The 23,673-nt window shown below is 43.7% G+C and overlaps 2 protein-coding genes and 2 non-coding genes across 4 annotated transcripts in view; all 4 read left to right on the top strand.

Moving 5' to 3' along the window:
• The window catches only part of zmiz2 (zinc finger, MIZ-type containing 2), a 48,605-nt gene extending 36,534 nt beyond the window's left edge, over positions 1-12,071 (top strand). The window contains 3 exon segments of the mRNA XM_046290298.1: positions 2,300-2,415; positions 10,508-10,726; positions 11,516-12,071. Of these exon segments, the coding sequence (XP_046146254.1) occupies positions 2,300-2,415; positions 10,508-10,726; positions 11,516-11,623 (443 nt within the window). The 3' untranslated portion in view covers positions 11,624-12,071.
• Positions 12,072-15,043: 2,972 nt separating this feature from the next.
• ppiab (peptidylprolyl isomerase Ab (cyclophilin A)) lies at positions 15,044-20,254 on the top strand. The gene is made up of 5 exons (XM_046290297.1): positions 15,044-15,213; positions 17,655-17,685; positions 18,376-18,464; positions 18,826-18,998; positions 19,829-20,254. The coding sequence occupies exons 1-5, from the start codon at positions 15,145-15,147 to the stop codon at positions 19,959-19,961; spliced, it is 495 nt and encodes a 164-aa protein (XP_046146253.1). The 5' UTR covers positions 15,044-15,144; the 3' UTR covers positions 19,962-20,254.
• On the top strand, positions 17,735-17,816 carry LOC123989641. The gene has a single exon (XR_006830597.1). It is a non-coding gene; the product is annotated as a small nucleolar RNA SNORD35 (small nucleolar RNA).
• Positions 19,063-19,144, top strand: LOC123989642. The gene has a single exon (XR_006830598.1). It is a non-coding gene; the product is annotated as a small nucleolar RNA SNORD35 (small nucleolar RNA).
• Positions 20,255-23,673: the final 3,419 nt, after the last annotated feature.

The raw sequence follows: 23,673 nt of genomic DNA on the forward strand, positions 1-23,673 counted from the left end.
CAATGCTACAGCATCTCTACGGAACCAACAACGGCTCTCCCTGACCTAACACGATCTCAAACACTGCCGGATCTGATCGCCGCCACAAACCAGACCTCAGACGGGGTGGCTTCTATACCCACCTCCCTCGCGGCAGATACACTACTCCTCCAGCAAGCACAAGCAGTTCGCTTTCCTGAGGTGTTAAAAGCTCTGAAAGCCGGTAGGGAAGTGGCTAAGGACAGCAGTCTTCTCTCTCTTGCCCCAGAATATGATCCAATCCTTGGAGTGATCAGTGTCGGAGGGAGGCTGTGCCAAGCAGAGGTTTTGGACCCAGATGCTATCCACCCAATTATGCTTGACTCCAGACACCCTCGAGTTATGATGAGCGGCTTCTCCACCCAGGGCCAGAGAGGGTCTATGGGGAGATGAGGCGGAAGTACTGGATAATTGGAGGATGAGGAGCCATTCGTAAGCACCAATACGCCTGCGTAGAATGTCAGAAATGGCGGGCCGGAGCTGCGGTGCCCAAAATGGCAGATTTACCCCCTGCTCGCTTGCGCCTCCTTAAACCACCCTTCTGGTCAACAGGAGTAGATTGCTTTGACCCCTTGATGATCAAGTTAGGTCGTTGTGTGGAAAAGCGCTGGAGCATTCTATTCAAGTGTTTGACAACCAGATGTGTCCACCTGGACCTACTGGAGAGTTTGGATACGGAAGCCTTCCTCATGGCCCTACGGCGGTTTATCTCCCGACGGGGGAAACCCTACGAGATCCTGGCTGACAGAGTTACGAACTTCAAGGCAGGAGAAGCCAGGTTGGAGGAAGCCTTCCAAGCCATAGAACCCAGCCTCCAGGATCAGCTGATGGACCAACAAATCTCATTCAAATTTAACCCTCCGGACGCTCCTCATTTTGGAGGAACGTGGGAGCGAGAGATCAAATCTGTAAAGACGTCCTTACGAGTCGTCCTGGGGGACCAAACTGTCTTGAGGACCGTCCTGATAGAGGTGGAAGGGATTCTGAACTCCAAACCCTTGGTAAATCTCTCTGCAGACATCGCTGACCCCGATCCGGTTACACCGAATATGCTCTTGATGGGATGCCGAGATGCGTCACTTCTTCAAGCCATGTATGCTGATACCAACCTCGTAGGCAGACGCCGTTGGCGACACAGCCAAATCTTAGCTGACCATTTTTGGGCCCGATTCATTCGGGATTACCTACAAAGTCTACAGCACAGAGGGAAATGGCGGAGAGAAATGGCCAGCCTGGAAACTGGCCAAGTAGTAATGATGGTGGACCCTCAGCTGCCTCGAGCCTCCTGGCCGGTGGTCCGTATAACTAAGACCATGCCTGGGACCGATGGTCGTGTTAGAGGAGTGGAGATCCAGGTGAAGAACCGGACATATATCCGGCCAGTTGCCCGACTAATTCCTCTCCCTGAGATGACAGAGGACGGGGAGCAATGAGCCTTTTTGAGGAGTGTGGAATTTAACAAATTCCCGGGGTGGCTGTAGAAAAAGCCCATGGAGTTGGTGGAATAATCCTTTAATGCATTGCAATTTACTCAGCTGGGCCAGGGGCGCTTTAATTAGGTCAGGTGGAAATGTCCGACAGATCTCAACTCCATAAAAGGAGGAAATTGCCATCGCCTGACCTCGCTGCTTTCACTTCCTTAATTCCATCTGATCCAAAAGTTATGTGCGTCCATGAATCCACCACAGACTACTCAGTAAATATACCACTTTATGGTTAAAGGAATTCCTGCCTCAGTCTCATCCATTCCTCTGTCACCTGACACGTGACCACCTGTTCACCTTCACTGTCAGTCATCCTACCTGTCCAGCTACCCACACATATTCCACTAATCTTTCATCAACCCAATTGAGATGTTTTGGGATGAGTTGGGCCGCAGCGTGAATGAAAAGAAGCCAACAAGTGCTCCGCATATGTGGGAAGTCCTTCAAGACTGTTGGAAAAGCATTCCAGGTGAAGCTGGTTGAGAGAATGCCAAGAGTGTAAAGCTGTCATCAAGGCAAAGGGTGGCTACTTTGAAGAGTCTCAAATATAAAATATATACATTTTTGGTTACTACATGATTTCATATGTGTTATTTCATAGTTTTGATATCTTCACTATTATTCTACAATGTGGACAATAGTCAAAAATAAAGGCAAACTTGTGAATGAGTAGGTGTGTCCTATATTTTGACTGGTACTGCACAGCAAATTAATTATATTGCCTCCTATTAGTTACAATTGAAATAGTTTTTTGCAACAGAAGACTTCCACCTGTCTGTCGTGTGTTGTTCATCCAGCAGGTCAAGGATACTCCAGCCAGTCAGGCTTCTCTGAGTTTCCCAACACCCCTGGAACTCCAACCCTGAGAGACTTCACCTCCCCTGGACCACCTAACATCTACCAGCAGGACCAGGTAAACACACACACACAGATCCCCTCAGGCTACAGTGATATGGTTCCGGGGTAGATTCCATTTCAAGGCAGTCAGGGTCTGAAAGTGAATGGCCTAATGTCTGACAGGGTTAGAAAGGCAGTGAAGAAACACACACAAACACAGGGTCAAAGTACACACTGATGTTCCTACATCACAGGCTCCAATTAGGTCACTTAATGGTTAACAGCAGAGCTGAACGAAATGGGTGAACATGAAAGTCCAAATGGACTCTGAAATACTTCGAAAGCATTGGCAAAAAATGTTATCCAGAAACGAGCACTTAATCTTCTAATTTATTTTCCATTATTTTTTCAGTTAATGGAATGAATTAGTTTGATTTGATATAATCGATATGCATATAAAGTTGTTTCAGTCCAGGAAAGCGAACTATACACATGATGTTTATCTGTTCGGAATGTGAACCACGCAATATTCTGGGTGCCGTGTCTTAATTAGACTTCCCATTATCTCCCTTGGATTTACTAAATGATGTGCACAGGGCTCTACAGTGTGACCATTTTACTCGCATATGCGCCTAAATATTTTGCTGTGTGACCTAGAATTTGTGTTTAGGAGCACCAGTGCGCCTAGAAAGATTGAAGGATTCTAGATGTAATATCTCAAATATTTTTCATTGTGCTCCTAAATTACTGTGCGCTTACATTATTCAGCTTTTTCACACATGTGCTACTTGTAAAAAGGGTCAGCGTAAGTGTGATACATCCACTAGAATAATATATTTAAGCAATATACAACGGGTGCGTCTAATCCTGAATTCTCATTGGTTAAACCGCATTCCAGCTGGTTTCTATTCCACAAGTAACCACTGGCTAAATCTATGACGTTAAAATGCCTATTTAATCTGTTCCATCAGACTGCGCAATCCACTGTCTCATCAACCCAGCCAAGCAATTTATCAACTTGATCTCCGCTATAAAAATAATCTAGACATTATCTCACATTTCTTCTAGACTAATATTTAGGTTTCAACAGCTGAAATATGTATAAACCTTGCTGTCTGTCACTCTGACATTTGCAAAATTGTTTCAATATTCAAATTCGGTCTCGAACAACAGTGTCCTGGCGAGCACATTTTCTATGCCAGGTGAAATCGTGTATCATTGGCTCATTGTTATGGATGTACAGTGCATTCGGAAAGCCTTCAGACTCCTTTTAATATACAGCTTTATTCAACAACAAAAAGTATGTTAAACCATTCTCATCAATCAACACACAATACCCCATACTGACAATGCGAAAACAGTTTTTATTTTTTTTATTTTACAAATGTATTAAAAATAAAAACAAACCTTATTTGCATAAGTATTCAGCCCCTTTGCTATGAGACTCAAAATTGAGTTCAGGTACATCCTGTTTCCATTGATCATCCTTGAGATGTTTCTACAACTTGATTGGAGTCCACCCGTGGTAAATTCAATTGATTGGACATGATTTGGAAAGGCACACACCTGTCCATATAAGGTCCCACAGTTGACAGTGCATGTCAGAGCAAAAACCAAGCCATGAGGTTGAAGGAATGGGGAAGGGTACCAAAAAATGTCTGCAGCATTGAAGTTCCCCAAGAACACAGTGGCCTCCATTTTTAAATGGAAGAAGTTTGGAACCACCAAGACTTTTCCTAGAGCTGGCCGCCCGGCCGAACTGAGCAATCGAGGGAGAAAGGCCTTGGTCAGAGAGGTGACCAAGAACCCGATGGTCACTCTGACAGAGCTCCAGAGTTCCTCTGTGGAGATGGTTGTCCTTCTGGAAAGTTCTCCCATCTCTGCAGCACTCCACCAATCAGGTCTTTATGGTAGTGGCCAGACGGAAGCCACTCCTCAGTAAAAGGAACATGACAGCCCGCTTGGAGTTTGCCAAAAGGCACCTAAAGGACTCTGACTATTTTTTTTATTTATCTCACCTTTATTTAACCAGGTAGGCTAGTTGAGAACAGGTTCTCATTTGCAACTGCGACCTGGCCAAGATAAAGCATAGCAGTATGAACAGACAACACAGAGTTACACATGGAGTAAACAATTAACAAGTCAATAACACAGAGAAAAAAAGGGGAGTCTATACAATGTGTGCAAAAGGCATGAGGAGGTAGGCGAATAATTACAATATTGCAGATTAACAATGGAGTGATAAATGATCATGTACAGGTAGAGATATTGGTGTGCAAAAGAGCAGAAAAGTAAATAAATAAAAACTGTGGGGATGAGGTAGGTGAAAATGGGTGTGCTATTTACCAATAGATTATGTACAGCTGCAGCGATCGGTTAGCTGCTCAGCTAGCTGATGTTTGAAGTTGGTGAGGGAGATAAGTCTCCAACTTCAGCGATTTTTGCAATTCGTTCCAGTCACAGGCAGCGGAGTACTGGAACGAAAGGCGGCCGAATGAGGTGTTGGCTTTAGGGATGATCAATGAGATACACCTGCTGGAGCGCGTGCTACGGATGGGTGTTGCCATCGTGACCAGTGAGCTGAGATAAGGCGGAGCTTTGCCTAGCATGGCCTTGTAGATGACCTGAAGCCAGTGGGTCTGGCGACAAATATGTAGCGAGGGCCAGCCGACTAGAGCATACAAGTCGCAGTGGTGGGTAGTATAAGGTGCTTTAGTGACAAAATGGATGGCACTGTGGTAAACTGCATCCAGTTTGCTGAGTAGAGTGTTGGAAGCAATTTTGTAGATGACGTCGCCGAAGTCGAGGATCGGTAGGATAGTCAGTTTTACTAGGGTAAGCTTGGCAGCGTGAGTGAAGGAGGCTTTGTTGCGGAATAGAAAGCCGATTCTTGATTTGATTTTCGATTGGAGATGTTTGATATGGGTCTGGAAGGAGAGTTTGCAGTCTAGCCAGACACCTAGGTACTTATAGGTGTCCACATATTCAAGGTCGGAGCCATCCAGTGTGGTGATGCTAGTCGGGCATGCGGGTGCAGGCAGCGATCGGTTGAAAAGCATGCATTTGGTTTTACTAGCGTTTAAGAGCAGTTGGAGGCCACGGAAGGAGTGTTGTATGGCATTGAAGCTCGATTGGAGGTTAGATAGCACAGTGTCCAATGACGGGCCGAAAGTGTATACAATGGTGTCGTCTGCGTAGAGGTGGATCAGGGAATCTCCCGCAGCAAGAGCAACATCATTGATATATACAGAGAAAAGAAACAAGATTCTCTGATCTGATGAAACCAAGATTGAACTCTTTGGCCTGAATGCTAAGCGTCATGCCCTTCAGCAAACCTGTCAACATTGCTACGGTGAAGCATGGGGGTGGCTGCATAATGCTGTAGGGATGTTGTTGTTTTTTAGCTGCAAGGAATGGGAGACTAGTCAGAATCGAGGAAAGGATGAACGAGGCAAAGAACAGAGAGATCATTGATGAAAACCTGTTCCAGGGCACGTAGGACCTCACTGGGGTGAAGGTTCACCTTCCAACAAGACAACAACCCTAAGCACACATCTAAGGCAATGCAGGAGTAGCTTCGGGACAAGTTTCTGAATGTCCTTGAGCGGCCCTGCCAGATCCCGGACTTGAACCTTATCGAACATCTCTGGAGAGACCTGAAAATAGCTGTGCAGCTATTTCAACCTGATGGAGCTTGAGAGGATCTGCAGAGAAGAATGGGAGAAACTCCCCAAATAAAGGTGTGCCAAGCTTGTGGTGTCATACCCAAGAAGACTTGAGGCTGTAATTGCTGCCAAAGGTGCTTCAACAAAGGCTGTAACGTAGCAAAATGTGTGAAAAGTCAAGGGGTCTGAATACTTTATGATGTTATGTTTGTATCCAAACAAATGTCACTAGAAAAGAGCTTATGCAAATTCAGCTACTTTGTTGTTATACTGGCTGCACTGTTTGACGTAACTAAGTTAGCTGTAGTTAGCCAATAGAACAAACGACCATCGGGCTTGGGTAGCAACCCTAGATTTGTGTCAGGACTGTATCTTGTGGAAAGTTTTTAAATAGTATGAATAAATTCATCAAAATATATTTTTTTAATGAAAATGTTAATCATTATTTGAACATGTTGATAACCGGTTGTATAAAAGTGATAGTGCCCTCGAAGCTGATGTTTGCTGGATATATTGGCATGTTTTGCCTGCCTTTGACTTAATCTCGGGCTGAACAACACCCATGCCAATATATTCTCCAAACACCGGCTTCTCAGGTATCATCACTAAAGTAAGGCCTGAGTGGGTATGCTATCTGTCCAATATACCACGGTTAAGGGCTGTTCTTTTGCACGACGCAACAGAGTGCCTTAATACAGCCCTTAGCCGTGATGTATTAGGTGCCTTAATGCTATTATAAACTGGTCACCAACGTAATTAGAGCAGTGAAAAAATATATTTTGTCTTACCCGTGGTATACGGTCTGATATACCACAGATGTCAGCCAATCAGCATTCAGGACTCGAATCACCCAAGTTTTTTAAATAATATCCTATATATTATTCTACCAGCCTGTACCATTGACACCAGGCAGGATGGGCCATGGATTCATGCTGCTTACGCCAAATCCTAACTCTACCATCAGCATGATGCAACAGGAACCGGGATTTGTAGTACCAGGCAACAGCAACAAATAATTCCACTCAATGAATTGTCCAGTGTTGGTCATTGTGTGCCCACTGGAGCCGCCACTTCCTGTTTTTAGCTGATAGGAGTGGAACCCGGTGTGGTCGTCTGCTGCCCAACCGTGACAAAGACTAACGAGTTGTGCATTCCGTGATGATGCTCTGCATACCATTGTTGTACTGTGCCGTCATTTGCCTGTTTGTGGCCCACTTGCACAATTCTTGCCATTCTCCTTCAACCTCTCATCAACACACTGTTTTCGCCCAAAGGACTGCCGCTGACTGGATTTTTTTTGTTTGTCACACCATTCTCTGAACACCCTACACAATGTCATTTGTGAAAAGCCCAGGAGGCTGGCTGTTTCTGAGATACTGGATCTGGCGCACCTGGCACCGACAATCATACCACACTCAAAGTTGCTTAGGCCACTTGTTTTGCCCATTCGTACGTTTAATCAAACAGTGACTGAATGCCTCGATGCCTGTCTACCTGCTTTATATAGCAAGCCGTGGCCACCACGTGACTCACTGTCTGTAGGAACGAACCATTTTTGTGAACAGGGTTGTATACCTTATGAACTGGCCACTGAGCTGCTTATTATTATTATAGTGTGTGTGTGTACATATGTATGTGGTATGTATGTATACACACACAGTGGGGAGAACAAGTATTTGATACACTGCCGATTTAGCAGGTTTTCCTACTTACAAAGCATGTAGAGGTCTAATTTTTATCATAGATTCACTTCAACTGTGAGAGACGTAATCTAAAACAAAAATCCAGAAAATCACATTGTATGATATTTAAGTAATTCATTTGCATTTTATTGCATGACATAAGTATTTGATACATCAGAAAAGCAGAACCTAGTATTTGGTACATAAAACTTTGTTTGCAATTACAGAGATCATACGTTTCCTGTAGTTCTTGACCAGGTTTGCACACACTGCAGCAGGGATTTTGGCCCACTCCTCCATACAGACCTTCTCCAGATCCTTCAGGTTTTGGGGCTGTCGCTGGGCAATACGGACTTTCAGCTCCCTCCAAAGATTTTCTATTGGGTTCAGGTCTGGAGACTGGCTAGGCCACTCCAGGACCTTGAGGTGCTTCTTACGGAGCCACTCTTTAGTTGCCCTGGCTGTGTGTTTCGGGTCGTTGTCATGCTGGAAGACCCAGCCACAACCCATCTTCATCTTACTGAGGAAAGGAGGTTGTTGGCCAAGATCTCGCTATACATGGCCCCATCCTTCCTCCCCTCAATTACGGTGCAGTCGTCCTGTCCCCTTTGCAGAAAAGCATCCCCAAAGAATGATGTTTCCACCTCCATGCTTCACATTTGGGAAGGTGTTCTTGGGGTTGTACTCATCCTTTCTCCTCCAAACACGGCGAGTGGAGTTCAGACCAAAAAGCTCTATTTTCGTTGCATCAGACCGCATGACCTTCTCCCATCCCTCCTCTGGATCATCCAGATGGTCATTGGCAAACTTCAGATGGGCCTGGACATGCGCTGGCTTGAGCAGGGGGACACTGCGTGCCCTGCAGGATTTTAATCCATGACGGCGTAGTATGTTACTAATGGGTTTCTTTGAGACTGTGGTCCCAGCTCTCTTTAGGGAATTGACCAGGTCCTGCCGTGTAGTTCTGGGCTGATCCCTCACCTTCCTCATGATCATTGATGCCCCACGATGTGAGATCTTGCATGGAGCCCCAGACCGAGTGTGATTGACCGTCATCTTGAACTTCTTCCATTTTCTAATAATTGCGCCAACAGTTGTTGCCTTCTCGCCAAGCTGCTTGCCTATTGTCCTGTAGCCCATCCCAGCCTTGTGCAGGTCTACAATTTTATCCCTGATGTCCTTACACAGCTCTCTGGTCTTGGCCATTGTGGAGAGGTTGGAGTCTGTTTGATTGAGTGTGGACAGGTGTCTTTTATACAGGTAATGAGTTCAAACAGGTGCAGTTAATACAGGTAATGAGTGGAGAACAGGAGTGCTTCTTAAAGAAAAACAGGACTGTGAGAGATTGAATTCTTACTGGTTGGTAGGTGATCAAATACTTATGTTATGCAATAAAATGCAAATGAATTACTAAAAATCATACAATGTGATTTTCTGGATTTTTGTTTTAGATTCCTTCTCTCACAGTTTAAGTGTACCTATGATAAAAATTACAGACGTCTACATGCTTTGTAAGTAGGAAAAGGGAATGAATATGAGAGTGTATGGGGTGAAGGAAAAGCAGCCAACAGGTGCTCAGCTTATGAGGGAACTCCTTCAAGACTGTTGGAGAAGCATTCGTCATGAAGCTGGATGAGGGAATGCCAAGAGTGTGCAAGCTGTCATCAATATATATATATTTTTTTTGGTTACTTACATGAATCCGTATTTGTTATTTTGTAGTTTGGATATCTTCACTATTATTCTACAATGTAGAAAATAGTAAAAAAAATAAAGAAAACACCTTGAATGAGTAGGTGTCCAAACTTTTGACTGGGACTGTATATTATGCTATATGTAATACTGCCGTTAACTTCAATGGAATGTGCCCTTATCCGATGCACACTTGTTAGGACTAAATTCTCTAATATATTATAATTGCAAAGCATACTTTTAAATATGTACATATTGGACATCTTAAAGTGTCTGACAGTCGGTGACTAAAAGTAGCAGTAGTATGGTAATGGAGTATCTCCTGAGAATGTGTCTAATATCAGATGACTATCTCGTGCTTCCAATTACACACATCGAGTACGTCCCAAATGGCACCCTATTCCCTATAGTACACTACATATGAACAGAGCCCTACCGCCCTGGTCAATAGTAGTGAACTATATAGGGAATTGGGTGCCATTTGAGATTCAACCATAGACTCTCCTTGACACAGTAGAGTAGTAAGTCAGAGACACACAAACTCTGCCTTGCTGTGGTTCCAATGGTGCAGTTGGTTAGAGAAGGGTGCTTGAAACAGCAGTTAGGTGGATCCTGAGTAGGGTGAATATCGTGTGTTTGTGTTCACCGTAAGTGGCTTTGAATAAAGGCATCAGCTGATTGACCATGTTACATTAGTTTAGCCTGAAGCTACTTTGTGTGCGTGCGCACGTTTATATAAAGTGATGTATTTATCTATGTTCTCTAAGAGTGACTGTCATGCCCTTCTGGCTTGTGTGTACAGTGAAGAGCCTTTTGACTGGGCCTGGAGGAGACAGCATTTACACACACACTCTTACAAACACACACACACACCTGCAGGCGCTCACGCCTGTCACAGACAGCTGCTCAGCTGTCCAAGAAAGTATTTTAGAGAGGGCACAAAGCATCCACCATTCCTCCTCTTCACTTCTCTCTCTCTTGTCACACACACAGACTGTGGAGAAAAAGTTGAAGGATTCATTCGCACCTGCCCTGAACGTAACCTCCAAATAACATCATACAATGTGAAACTCTGTTCTCTTTCTCCCTTCCTATCCCTCTCTTCCCCTTCTCTTTCGCTCTCCATCAGATGTCCCACTCTGGCCGTATGGACCCTTCCCATAATGCCCTGCAGCAACAACAGCAGCAGCACCAGCAGGGTGTCCACGGTAACCAGAGTATCGGAGGCGGCGTTGGCGGACAGATGCAGCAGCGGAACTCCAATACCCAGAATGCCCGGCTGCAGACGGAGGGTTCGTTCGGCCTGGGTGGAGCGGGAGGAGGAGAGGGAGCGGATCACACCCTGGACGTAAGTCACTACCTTAGCCCTGTCACACCCATATGGAAATGGTGTCCGATACCAATAACTGATATTTTCTAGACACAATGATAGCCGATACAGATATGGCAAAAACAAGTTTTCTCTTTGTGAGATTTGGGCAACGGCTGAGATAGACAACATCCACTTTGCAAATCTGTAAGGTACACATTGGTTTGAAAATGCAACACCAATGAGGAAGTGGTTATGATTCATGCAGGTTTAAGTTAAGTGTGTACATGTGATGCATGCGATGCCATTACCAAGTCCTATATTGGGCATAAATCCTAAGTGATATTGCTGGTGGGACATTGGATCTGGGCCCATGTGGGTGGTTTTATACTAACCCCCACCCTCCCTCTTTCACTGGGGACGGGGTGAACCGGTTGCAGGGGAGGAACTTCCACAGATCATTCTACTTCGACAACCGTAAGACAACCATAAGACAACCGTTAGACAACCGTAAGGCAACCACACAGAAAGCCAGCTAGCTGCTCGTTCAGCGATACTGTAGATTTGAGTTATATTGGGCATGTCGAACTGAAGCTATCTGAAGCTACCTTCACTCTTGGAAAGAGCTTGTTTTTTGCCACATCCATGTGCCACAAACAAACCTTTCTCTCTCTCTTTCTCTCTCTACCCCTTTCTCTCTGCTTTTTCAAAATCCATTTATTTTAATTCAAGACGCTTTATTGGCATGAAAAGCGAAGGAAAATGTTAAAGCAACAATAACAACAACACTTTCTCTCCCTTCTCTTTCTCTTTGTGCCCCCTCTCCAGCTTCTCCCTGAGCTGACCAATCCAGATGAGCTGTTGTCCTACCTAGGTCCTCCAGATCTACCTAGCAACAGCAACGATGACCTGCTCTCTCTGTTCGAGAACAACTGAAGACTCACTTTCTTCCTCGTTTAGGGACAGCTTCATCCTATTGAGAGGGGGGAGGGGACGGGACAGAGGGATTCATGTTTTTATACCCCATGCCTGCCCATCCCTACCCTCTGTGGACCAGACCAACAGGAAGGTGCAGAGGGTAGTGAGAGACAGACATGACTTTCTCTGTCTGGAAACTCTGTCAAGACTAGTGTTTTTAGACTCATTATAAAGCATCCCTTTGCACTCTGGATCCATCAAATAAATGAAAAACGAATAATCCAGTGAAAATGGGACTGCCTGCACTGGCCAGCCACTATAACTGTAATGTTCTTAAAAAATCACAAGCTGAAGGATTTTCAACTTTTTAAAGGACCTTTTTAGAAACCAGAAAAATTAAGTGTTATGTTGACTTTCCATTGTGTATTTATGATTGTGGAACTTGTCAATAAACGAGAAACAGACAGTGGATCTCTGACATGACATTACATTACTTAGTGTCATAAATAAAACTAAGAGTTGGTGTTGTTCATTCTAAATGGGAGTTATGAATGCTGAAATTAAGATATGTAGTGTTTACACCAGGGCCCGGTTTCCCAAAAACATCGAAGGCTAAATTAATCGTTAGAACCTTCATAGGAGGATAGTTAAATGTATTGAGCTTTTTCCCACCTGATTTATCGCCTGCCTCCGACCGCTAGTAGAACAGCTAAGTGCTTAGAATCTTTTTACCCTCCCGCGTCACTTTATTACACCGATCTCGCTAATCATAGAATCACATGGTTTATCCATCTCTATGACCGCCGAAAACTTCAGTACAAAGTTGAATACAAATACTAAGTTGCCAATGTCTTTGCAATTGATACAAACAAGCAACGTATGAAAATGTTTCAAATAAAACCGAGATGACTATTCAAATAAAAAGTAGGCTATAGACCTATTATAGTCATATTGAAATATATTTGTGATGTTCAATCGAGTTCTATTTTGCTACTTTTAGGCTAGGCTACTGTCTGTAATTAGTCAATATAATGCATGTGTAGCCTAACGTGCTTAATGATGTGCCAAATAGAATAAGCTGCGTCAATATTTGCAGCAGTAGGCGGTAATATTTCTCTAGGAGCTTATCCGTGGTCATTTTTGTGAAATAATTCTGTTAAGGTAAGATTTGGATGGAGAAAGCTGATCTGAGAGCAGCGCTCCCGTTCTTTCGATCCTATCGGTATCGACAAGTGCTCCAATGATTCATTTAGCGACCGTTCACTCTACGTTGTGTTTTGGGAAACGCGTTACCTATTCGATGTTGTAGGAAATGTGCATTATTTAACGCCTGGAACAGACCAACATTGCAGTTGCATCAACGCTACATAATACATTCTGCAGTCCAACTTTTTCATTATGTAATCCAAAGTTGTTACTTGGTATATGAGCAACAAATGTTTAACATTCATCTTTTGCTACTGTTTGTTCAAACGCGCTGCAGCATTCCATTGTAAATGAATGTACTTCTGGTGTACCAAAATGCAATGAAGCAGTTGGTCTGCTCCAGGCATAAAACCATTAAGCCAAGTTCCATTAGGAAACTGGGCCCTGGGTAATGCCAACAGTACACACCTTAATGTCTCTATACAGATGAGGTCATACAAAGCTAGCACACAAAAGGAGATGGGAGGGGTTTTTGAGACAGAGAGGTGTCTCATATCAGGCCAGTTGGTAAATAAGGAAACTACTAGATGTTTGAATAGTTTGTTTTTCCCTGAGAGGGAGTCAGAAGCCAGACATGGGGAACTCACCTTCAATCTGTCTCTGGCACTCCTCCCTTCTCACTCTGTCTCTCTTTTATAACTATACTGCAGAGACATTTAAACATGCACAAATATACACACACTTTCAAGACCATGGGAATGGATCGAAGCATCCCCAGTGAACTCCTGTGAATTGATGGAGGACAGGTGGACAAATTATGCTCACCATGTGTTTCCCATATGTCAAGGAGTGAATGTGTATTCTCCCTCCATTCCTTCTTCCCTCTCTTCCTCTCCAGTAACACACATTTAAAACCGCCTATTTCCAAGGTTTAAACAGCCTTTATGCTTCCTCTCTCTGGGTCCTTAGCCTGAGGGGACTATCTGTCTGTTCCCACCCCTCTGAGGTTGTCATTGGTTTGTAGGCCTAACTGTTTAGAGCACCAGATGTTGGATGTGCAATGTTTAGTTTAAGAACATCTGTATTCAATTCATTTTTTAAATAATCATGATAATATTGTTGTTATTAGAGTAATTAAAGTGTTGGTGAAGCTGTGCACATCTGTCCTATATGTGTTTAAACTAACCGAGGCTATGAGTTAGGAAATGTGTCATTCATGTCAGAAGACATATGGGGGGGGGCTGTAATTCACACATTTTCCGATCATAATTAGTAAAATTATATGGATTATATGGACCAGATCCTAGATAAGCATTCCTACCCTGAGATGCTTTGTGAATTATGGGCCATGGTTACTATATGAGACATGAACAGCACATGCTATGTAATCATTTTTTATGGTTTATTATTCTCTAGATGATGATGCTTAGAGGCTAATGTCAGCTAATAATACAGTTAATGAAATGTTGAATTGTCCTATTTAACTGCACACCAGTTTTTCTAAAGATGATTTCCATATTTTCCATCCGTTTTCTAAGTAAAAAATGTAACTTCTGAATGATTAAGTTTCCCTAGTTTTCTATTTACTGTATTCGGTCCCCGTAGCTGGTGTAGCAGGGTAGGCTACAGGAAAGAACACCCTGATGTCATTCCATGTTCAGCAGAACTCAGGCTCGAGTCAGCAACCCGATACAATCGATTCATCCGCAACATTTCAGGCGTGGCCCCCAACGCATGCTGTGGCATCACGCAGACACACACACACACAGCATTTTTTCAAATATGACAATCAGAAGATTATTCACAATGCAACATAAAAGCTTTGTATTTTATTAAAATCATTCGTGATGATGTCGCATACATTCCGTGAGCGTTTTTGTCCAGCGGTGATCGATAGAAACAGGCCATTCCCGACCCGTTGCACCATACAGATCCATTGATAACTCACATTTATATTTGAGCCATAATGGCGATTTTATTCGGCGGGAGACGCCCTGGAATCTACCAACGCGCCACCACCAGAACACACCCACATTTCCCCTGGCAGCGCATTGGGCAGAATGCGAGATCGTCATATGTATGAACCACAATGGGCCAATCGAGATGTAAATCACTAGTCCATCCCCTAAACCTTGCTGATCAAACGGGTGTGCAGGGGAAGTGACCATTGTTCTAATTTATTCACCCGCAAGACCTTTAATTGGTTAAATCCGATGTCACTCAGCAGCCCCAGTCTTCTTATTGGTTCTCATTGCCTCCGGGGGCTTCCCTTGGTGCGCATATATATCTCGTATAAACGGCAGCATTTCCGTTCCGATTCAGCTGCGGCACCGTCCTGTATCTACTGTCTGCACTCGTGTAGTTTCACAAAAAAATAAAGTTTAATCCCAATCATGCCTAACCCCAGAGTTTACTTCGACATCACTATCGGCGATACCCCCGCCGGAAGGATTGAAATGGAGGTAAGGAGGAAAGCAGATCTGCTTTTTGGACTCAATTAACTTTCTGCTCAACTTAACTTTTAAAATAATTTAATTTCTCGTTCGGTTTATTTTAACTCGCTGCCAGGTAGATGACTGCACCCGGGATGCTGTCAGACGTGGTCCACGTGTTCTAACATGTTAGCTACCTTACGAACAATTCAACTTTAACTTCATTGAAAGCTTAACACGTCTCATACTTAACGAACACTCACTCACCTCGCTTGATATGCCTACATTTTAAACTGTCAATTGATTGTGTTTTATTTGCTGTTAGCGTTGACTGGCCTTTAACGCGGTATGTGTTACATTTTCACACCGGTACTCTTAAGTAAATCGCATTTCTTTCGGAAGCAGAGTTTGAAAAACTTGCCGCCGTGGTGTAAAATATGTCCATCGCTTTCGTTAACTTAGTCACAGTTTGCCACAGTCTTAGCCATGTGAACATTATGTTGGAATTACGTTGATTCGATTAACATAACTAGCTAGGTAATGTGCTGTAGCTAACTAGTCACCGCACATGCTATTTTAGCCGGTCGCCATTTTCAGCATCCCCTTTTCGTCGCGCCAGATGCCATTTTGAAAAAGGAGGGGATGCAGGTTTGGAAGGGAACAACGTACCAGAAAGCATTGACCGCAGTCCATGCTTTGATTACGTAAAATCGTTAAATTGAATACATTTAGATTGATGCATCTGAATTATATTAATGCTGTCTACCAGCCATATTTGCACTGGCCCAAGGATTGTGGCCTATGCGCCCTCAGTATAACCGCAGCACATCAGATAACAATTGGTATTCATCGTTATTAAGTAAGCTGTATTTTGCTAAATACCAGACATTCAGTCATCTGGCCATGTGGTAAAATATCGCTGCTATTGCCATTGCGACTGGTTCAATTACATTCAAACAAGGCCCTGGTTCAAGGCCCGTGCATATCCCTAGTGCCCATTAATTTCACTGAGATCTCGTTTTACGTTACAATTTGTGACAGAATCTCCAGATTTCGTTGACTGAAGTTGTAGGTGCAGCGTTGGCACCAGATTGCACGCGTGTACCGGTTCTTGCCCCTTCCAGGAGCACGTGGACATGAAGACACGCTTGTCCACCCGCAAGGCCTCAGCGACATCCAGGAGAATAAAATGCCATTCCTACGTCAAATTCAACATTACCTTCCAAACGGCAAAAGTGACTAGTGGCGATTCTTGTAGCGCTGACTTCAGTGTTTTGTACAATTTGATCTCCCAGCCTTTTGTCATCCTTTGGGAGGGAGCACGTGTCCATGTAGCGGACTCCATTGTTTGACGCAGAGGCCATGCCGACGCCAGCAACAGGCATTGCCCGTTGGTGCTTGCCAAACTAACAAGTTGGCCAGAAAGCCCGGTAGAGCTCGGTCAATAAGATTCGGGATCATTTGTCCATGGGACACAACTGCCCTTAAATAAGCCTTTATGGTGCTTGGCCACTTGGTCCTACAGCATTGGTCAGCTCTAGCGGTGGAGTGGGTTGGCCTTATCACAGTCAATGGTCTATGATAGTGCAAATGTTTATTTTAATGAATCTATGGTCCTATTGTAAGATTGGACAAGGTCAGCAGTGGGATTAGGTTGTAAAAATCAAGCATTGGAAATAGGTGGGGTTTAGCCATTGATTTTGTGGCTGTGTTAACTGGTGACTTCCCTTTTCTGCATTGAACTTGTTCCTGAGTGGAAAAGTACTGGCTCCAGATGTGGGTGTGTCTGGGGCTAGGAGGGAGGAGAGCTGCTGTGTAGGCTGCCGCATGGTGTTCCATGCAGAGGCCCTCCCACCACTGTAGCTGCCCATTGGCAGTAAAGGCATGTTGTGAAGGGGCCTGTATGTTGCTGTTATCACTTCAGATGTTGACACTTGTCAGGATTATAATATAGATGTCTAGGTGCCAGTCACACTGTCTTCCCATCCCTCCTAATGCATTCAAAATGTGTTAACTGATCCTAGATTAGTGCCGTAAGGAAAAATATCATTTAAGCTTTTACTGTGAGTGGTTAGTTGATAGCGTGTTGTGAGCAGTTGTATTGTAAAAGGCAATATGAGATGGTGCACACTGCTCTGATTCTGACATCATTGCCTGAAGATGTTTGCTTGTCTGTTGCAATGGACTGTCACGTGATATGTTGGAAATGAACAGCTTCTGTAGCTTCACCTCAGCGTAACACCAATCTTGTTCTCACATGGGAGCTCTGGTGGATCTTAACAGAGTGAATCTAGAACACATCACCTTGAACCAAAGGTCTTGCCCATGTCTGCCTTGGTTCCTGTAGTCAATGCTTTAAGTCTTTCCCTTCCAGCCTTGCCTTGCCCGCATGTTCAGTGTCAGGCTTTCTCTGCATGCTGTTTTTGCTCCTCATTGATTGTGTACTAATGTAAAGCCATCTTTTCTTGCAGCTTTTTGCAGATGTTGTCCCCAAGACTGCAGGTAAGATCGCTTAAATGATTGCAATTTCTTGAATAATTCACACATTCTCTGCAAATGATGTTTCTCACGATGGTCTTCCAAGCCTTGTGGTGGTGACGACACTGCCTAATGGCAACAACTGATGCAGTCATCTTCCCAATGCTCCTCAGCCCCTTCCAAAGGTGCCTCTGTCATGCCCCCCCAGATATACAATGAACTGCTGATGCATGTAAATTCAAAAGGGCAGGTCTGCTTCCGATAAGTCAGCAGGAGCATTGTGTGGCCCGCTGTGCTGTGAATGGGTATACTCGGCAGAGTGTGGCCCCTGCCTATTGTTAGTCCTCGTGGCCTGGTTGACAGCCTGTGAATTAGGCCCTGCAGAGATGGCCTATTTGCTGCCTCTGCAATAGACTGGGGTTGTGATGCACACGTGGTTAGCTAGCGACAATATTCTAGGGATGTCAAACATATGGGCCAATCTGTTTGACTCAATGATTCTACTTTTCAGTAATTAATGTAGCTGCAATGCTTTATCACCCCAAAAGCATTGACTTCTACATCAAATCTGTTTCAAAGATATAATGAAGTGTACTTGAAACCAACCTTTTCAGTTTAATATTTCAATGATCAGAGAACCCCTGCATTTTGGCTTGATGCAGCCTTTAAGCTGCTATGCAGTCACTGATCGTGACGTTGCCTGTTTTCCCCCAGAGAACTTCCGTGCCCTGTGCACTGGGGACAAGGGGTTTGGCTACAAGGGCTCCAGCTTCCATCGCATCATCCCCGGTTTCATGTGCCAGGTGAGCGGGGTAGTATGACCTGAACCTAGATCAACGTGTATATTCCAAGATGCTTTCTGAATACAGGCTCTGATCTGACGACGTTGCCAAATGCAACACTGATGCAGTTCCAACACTCCAAAAAAATTTTTTAGAAAACAGGATCCTTTTAAAAAAGCGAGTTATACAAATAAAATTACCATGATCTCACTGACTGTCCTGATTGCTTAGCCTACATACAAGATTATGTAGGCTAGGCAATGTTTGTTATGATTTCCTTTTCTTGTGCAAAATTGTGTTTTTACTGCGTTGTTGGGGAAGGGCTTGTAAGTGAGCATGTTTCATGACATGTGACAATGTTAATTTCTTTCCTTACCTTCAGGGCGGAGACTTCACCAACCACAATGGAACTGGGGGCAAGTCCATCTACGGCAATAAGTTTGCTGACGAGAACTTCACCCTGAAGCACACAGGCATGGGCTGTCTTTCCATGGCCAACGCTGGCCCTAATACCAACGGGTCCCAGTTCTTTATCTGCACTGCCAACACTGACTGGTGAGGCATGCGGACACGCAGTTCACACTGACATGCAGTAGAAATTGAATGCACATTTACATTCTGCAAGTGATGTTTCTCACGATGGTCTTCCAAGCCTTGTGGTTGTGACGACACTGCCTAATGGCAACAACTGATGCAGTCCAACCTTCCAACACTCCTCAGCCCCTTCAATGGTGCCTCTGATACATGCGTGCACTACTCGTGCTGTCTAAACAGGCAAATTGGTTCTGATTTTTTTTAATCACTTGTTTTGATGATCAGATCTGAAAGGAATGGGTCAAAAGACCAATTGGTAGAAGGAAGTTGAGAATTGGGCTTGCCTGTGTAAACAGCCTAGTGCTCTGAAGTGACTGACAAACACCAACAATCAAACTGACTGGCAAGATACTTCCTCCACACTGGCAGCACACTAGTGTCCTTCAGGGAAATGCACCACTGCCTGAATGTTCATCAAGAAATATGGCTGTTATTGGAGTTCTATAATGATGTTACCAGTCATTATGGATGAAGACTAAAGATATGTTTATACTCTATTTATTTTCAGGATGTTATCGTTGATACATTAGCCCTGGTCCTGCTGTAGTTCCCACTGCTAGGGTAACATGCCAGGGAGAAGGTGCAAGAGAATGTCTATTTTGAGTAGTTGTACATTTACTTTCGTCAGGCAATCGTTAACCCCAATTCCAGATTTGTCACAGCCCTATGGCTACAAACATTCTATTTTGTTTGCCTTAAACCTCAGGAATCCTGTCTGCTAGTTCAGGAAGAACACTGCCATACCCCCTCAGCATTGGTGCCCACTGACTCTTACCTCTTTCCGTCTGTAGGCTGAACGGCAAGCACGTTGTGTTTGGCAAGGTGGTCGAGGGCCTCAACATCATCGCTAGCATGGAGAAGAAGGGTTCCAGCAGTGGCAAGTGTTCCGCCAAGGTCGCCATCGCTGACTGTGGAGAGCTCTGAGCGTCCCTCCCACCCCTCCTTCACATAGCTTTGAGCCTTTCCTCCCTTGTTCCCTCCATGCAGCTCTAATCATCAACCTCTCCTTACTTTCCCTTGATCTCTCCCTCCCCAGAATCAAAAATATTCCCTAATATTGATTAGTTTTTTTTACCATTCCTCTCCCTTAGGGAACGGTTTGTCCTGTGTCTGAACTTGTTTCATTTGTGGCTTGCCTTTATTTTGCATTTTGAATTGTCCCATGTGGACCACTTTTGTTTAACAAAATCAGAATAAAGTGGCAAAAGAATCCTTAACTGACTGCATAAGAGTGGATGTGTGAATTTGAAGTGTTTGGTATTTGGCACTACATACAAGTAGTCAATATTTGCTGTGGTAGTGGGTTTCTATCTGGTAATGTAATTTCAGTTATTCAACAACCAGCTCAATGTATGTTACTCTTGTATGCTTCCCTGTCTGGGAGTTCATTACCCAGTTAATATCCTACAAATTCTGAAATGGTTCTTTCAAACAATATCATCAACAGTAACTGGGGTATGGCACCCCTCATGTTCGTGTCTATCCCTGGCCCACCTGATTAGGTGACCTGGGTTGAGCCGATGTCAAGTCATGCTCTACCAATACAGCACACTTGCTTCAGTTATCAACTGCTTTGCTCTTTTACTCACCCTGGAGACTTAGTTGGTAATGTACTTAAATGTAAATGTAAAGTACCTTTTTCTAGAGGACATACAAAAACCTGTAGGCTAAAATTCCTGAGTGTTTGCTTTCATGCAATTCACATCTTTCACCACCGGAGGTGAGCCGAGTCTTACTATTTAGTACTATGCTTTAAAGGTCCAATGCAGCTCTTTGCTACTCATTTCACAATTAACTACATACTGTGATTTGTTTTCAATGTGAATGGTAAACAAAGCTTAGCAAGATTGAATTTATCAAGTTTGGATTTGATCAAAATTTCTTCCTGGTGAGAAATGGACTGAAAGGCTCGTACACTAAATGGGCGTTATTGCCATTTTCAGGGTGGAAATGGAACAAATCGTGCTGACTGGGCTGGAAATGTGAGTTATCTAGAACTGTAAGCACATGGTTACCCTCAAACATCCCTGCAGCTTTTCCACTTTACTGACAGTCTTTAGTAGATGCTAAAGACAAATGTGAAGCTTGATTACAAGCCCATGCTAAAATATTTCTCAGTTCTGTTTTAATACTGTTATTTGGTTTAAAATCACAGGTGTTGTGCAGCATGTCCTTTACAACAGACACTGAAGGGCAACCTGTTACTGTCGGCCAGGTAACATGCCACTCAGTGTCTTGACCCATATACCCGTTGTGACTTAAGTGTCAAACCCAACATTCCATTTTACCACCAAAGAAGTTTCCTTTTGAAAGCTGTTTTCTTAAATCGTTTAATGCTTTTGTCTTGTATATATTTTAAATAACTAGAAAATACACAACGCGCTGTCCTTTCAGTGCCACTACTTGGACTAAATACTGACACGTCAAGCATTATGCCCATATTCATACAAGCCAGTCACATATGCCCTTATGTCAGTAAGAGGGTGGTTTGTCCCGGTCCTCAGCAAGAGCGTATTGGGGTAGGTGCGTGGCAGACATCAATGTGTGCGCAATTACAGTAATGTAATACATTTCATATAACAATGTTGACGTGTAGCCTATGGTGTAATAGAATGATTTGTTTTGACGCTTGGTGGCTCCAGGAAGTATTCGGCCCATTTTGACCGTTTCCATATTTTACGTTCCATCCGTATCCTAAAATTGATTCAATAGTTTACACACAATACCCCATAATGACAAAGCAAAGAGCTTTTTAGAAATTCATGCTAACTGAAATAACACATTAACATAAGTATTCAGACTCGTTACTCAGTACTTTGTTGAAGCACGTTTGGCGTCGATTACAGCATGGAGTCTTGCGTATTGTGCTACAAGCTTGGCACACCTGTATTTGGGAAGTTTCTCCTATTCTTCTCTACAGATTCTCTCAAGCTCTGTCATGATGGATGGGGAGCGTTGCAGCACAGCTATTTTCAGGTCTCTCCGGAGATGTTTGATGGGGTTAAAATCTGGGCTCTGGCTGGGCCACTCAAGGATATTCAGAGACTTGTCCCGAAGCCACTCGTGTTGTTTTGGCTGTGTGCTTATGGTCATTGTCCTGTTGGAAGTTGAACCTTTACCCCAGTCTGGGGTCCTGAGAGCTCTGGAGCAGGATTTCATCAAGGATCTTTACTTTGCTCCATTCATCTTTGCCTCGATCCTGATAAGTCTGTCCCTTTTGCTGAAACACATCCCCACAGCATGAAACACATACCCACAGCATGAAACAGCCACCACAATGCTTCACCGTAGGGATGGTGCCAGGTTTTCTCCAAATGTGGCGCTTGGCATTCAGGCCAAAGAGTTAAATCTTGGGTTTCATCAGACCGGAGAATCTTGTGTAGGTGCCTATTGGCAAACTCCAAGGGGGCTTTCATGTGACTTACTGAGGAGTGATTCTGTCTTGCCACTACCATAAAGGCCTGATTGGTGGAGTGCTGCAGAAATGGTTGTCATTCTGGAAGGTTCTCCCATCTCCACAGAGGAACTCTAGAGCTCTGAGTGACCATCAGGTGGTTCCAAACATTTTGCATTTAAGAATGAGGGAGGCCACTGTTATTGGGGACCTTCAATGCTGCACATTTTTTGATACCCTTCCCCAGATCTGTGCCTCAACACAATCCTCTCGGAGCTCTACGGACGATTACTTTGACCTCATGGCTTAGTTTTTGCTCTGACATGCACTGTCAACTGTGGGACCATGTATAGACATGTCCAATCAATTGAATTTACCACAGGTGTGTCTACAACTTCATTGGAGTCCATCTCAAGGATGATCAATGGAATCGCGATGCACCTGAGCTCAATTTTGACTCTCATAGCAAAGGGGCTGAAAACTTTTAAGTTTTTGTTTTGTTTTAAATTTGCCCCCAAAAATACATGTTTTCACGGTCATTATGGGGTATTGTGTATAGACTGCTGAGGAAACACATTTATTGAATACATTTTAGAACGTGGCTGTAACGTACAAAATGTGGGAAAAGTCAAAGGGCCTGAATACTTTCTGAAGGCACTACATGTAGGTGTCATAAACAGCCATAAAATAACTACCGTGGTAGGTTATGTTGGTTTTTACATGCTTATGTAGGTCTCGTAACCAGCCCTAAAATGTGTCATGACAGTGTTATGACTATATTATAACTGGTTATGACAAGTTATGTCAGCTGTTATTACATTTACATTTAAGTCATTTAGCAGACGCTCTTATCCAGAGCGACTTACAAATTGGTGCATTCACTTATGACATGTTAAGACTGTCATAACGTGTTATGATGCTGTGTGTCAAGTCATGTGTTACCCAAAGCTGTATATTCTGTCATTGTTATGTGAGATGTGAAGCTCCTGTAGTCTATAGCTCACTATTGATCAACTTCATCTATTTTATCTGTTCTAGTTGTTTCAGAGGATCATATTACTGGGCCTATCGACTTATAGCTCGAGTTTTGTTTGTCCCTTAACCCTCAGGAATTAGGTCATTGCTTGATGACCATGGTAGAAAGAACCAAACTGTCCATATTGAGCCATCTATTTTAAATCTAGGGCTGGGATTAGGAGTGAGATTAAGAGTAAAGGTTAGGCCAAATAGTTAAAATCATTA

Source organism: Oncorhynchus gorbuscha, linkage group LG11, assembly GCF_021184085.1.
Source record: "Oncorhynchus gorbuscha isolate QuinsamMale2020 ecotype Even-year linkage group LG11, OgorEven_v1.0, whole genome shotgun sequence".
Classification (NCBI taxonomy): domain Eukaryota; kingdom Metazoa; phylum Chordata; class Actinopteri; order Salmoniformes; family Salmonidae; genus Oncorhynchus; species Oncorhynchus gorbuscha.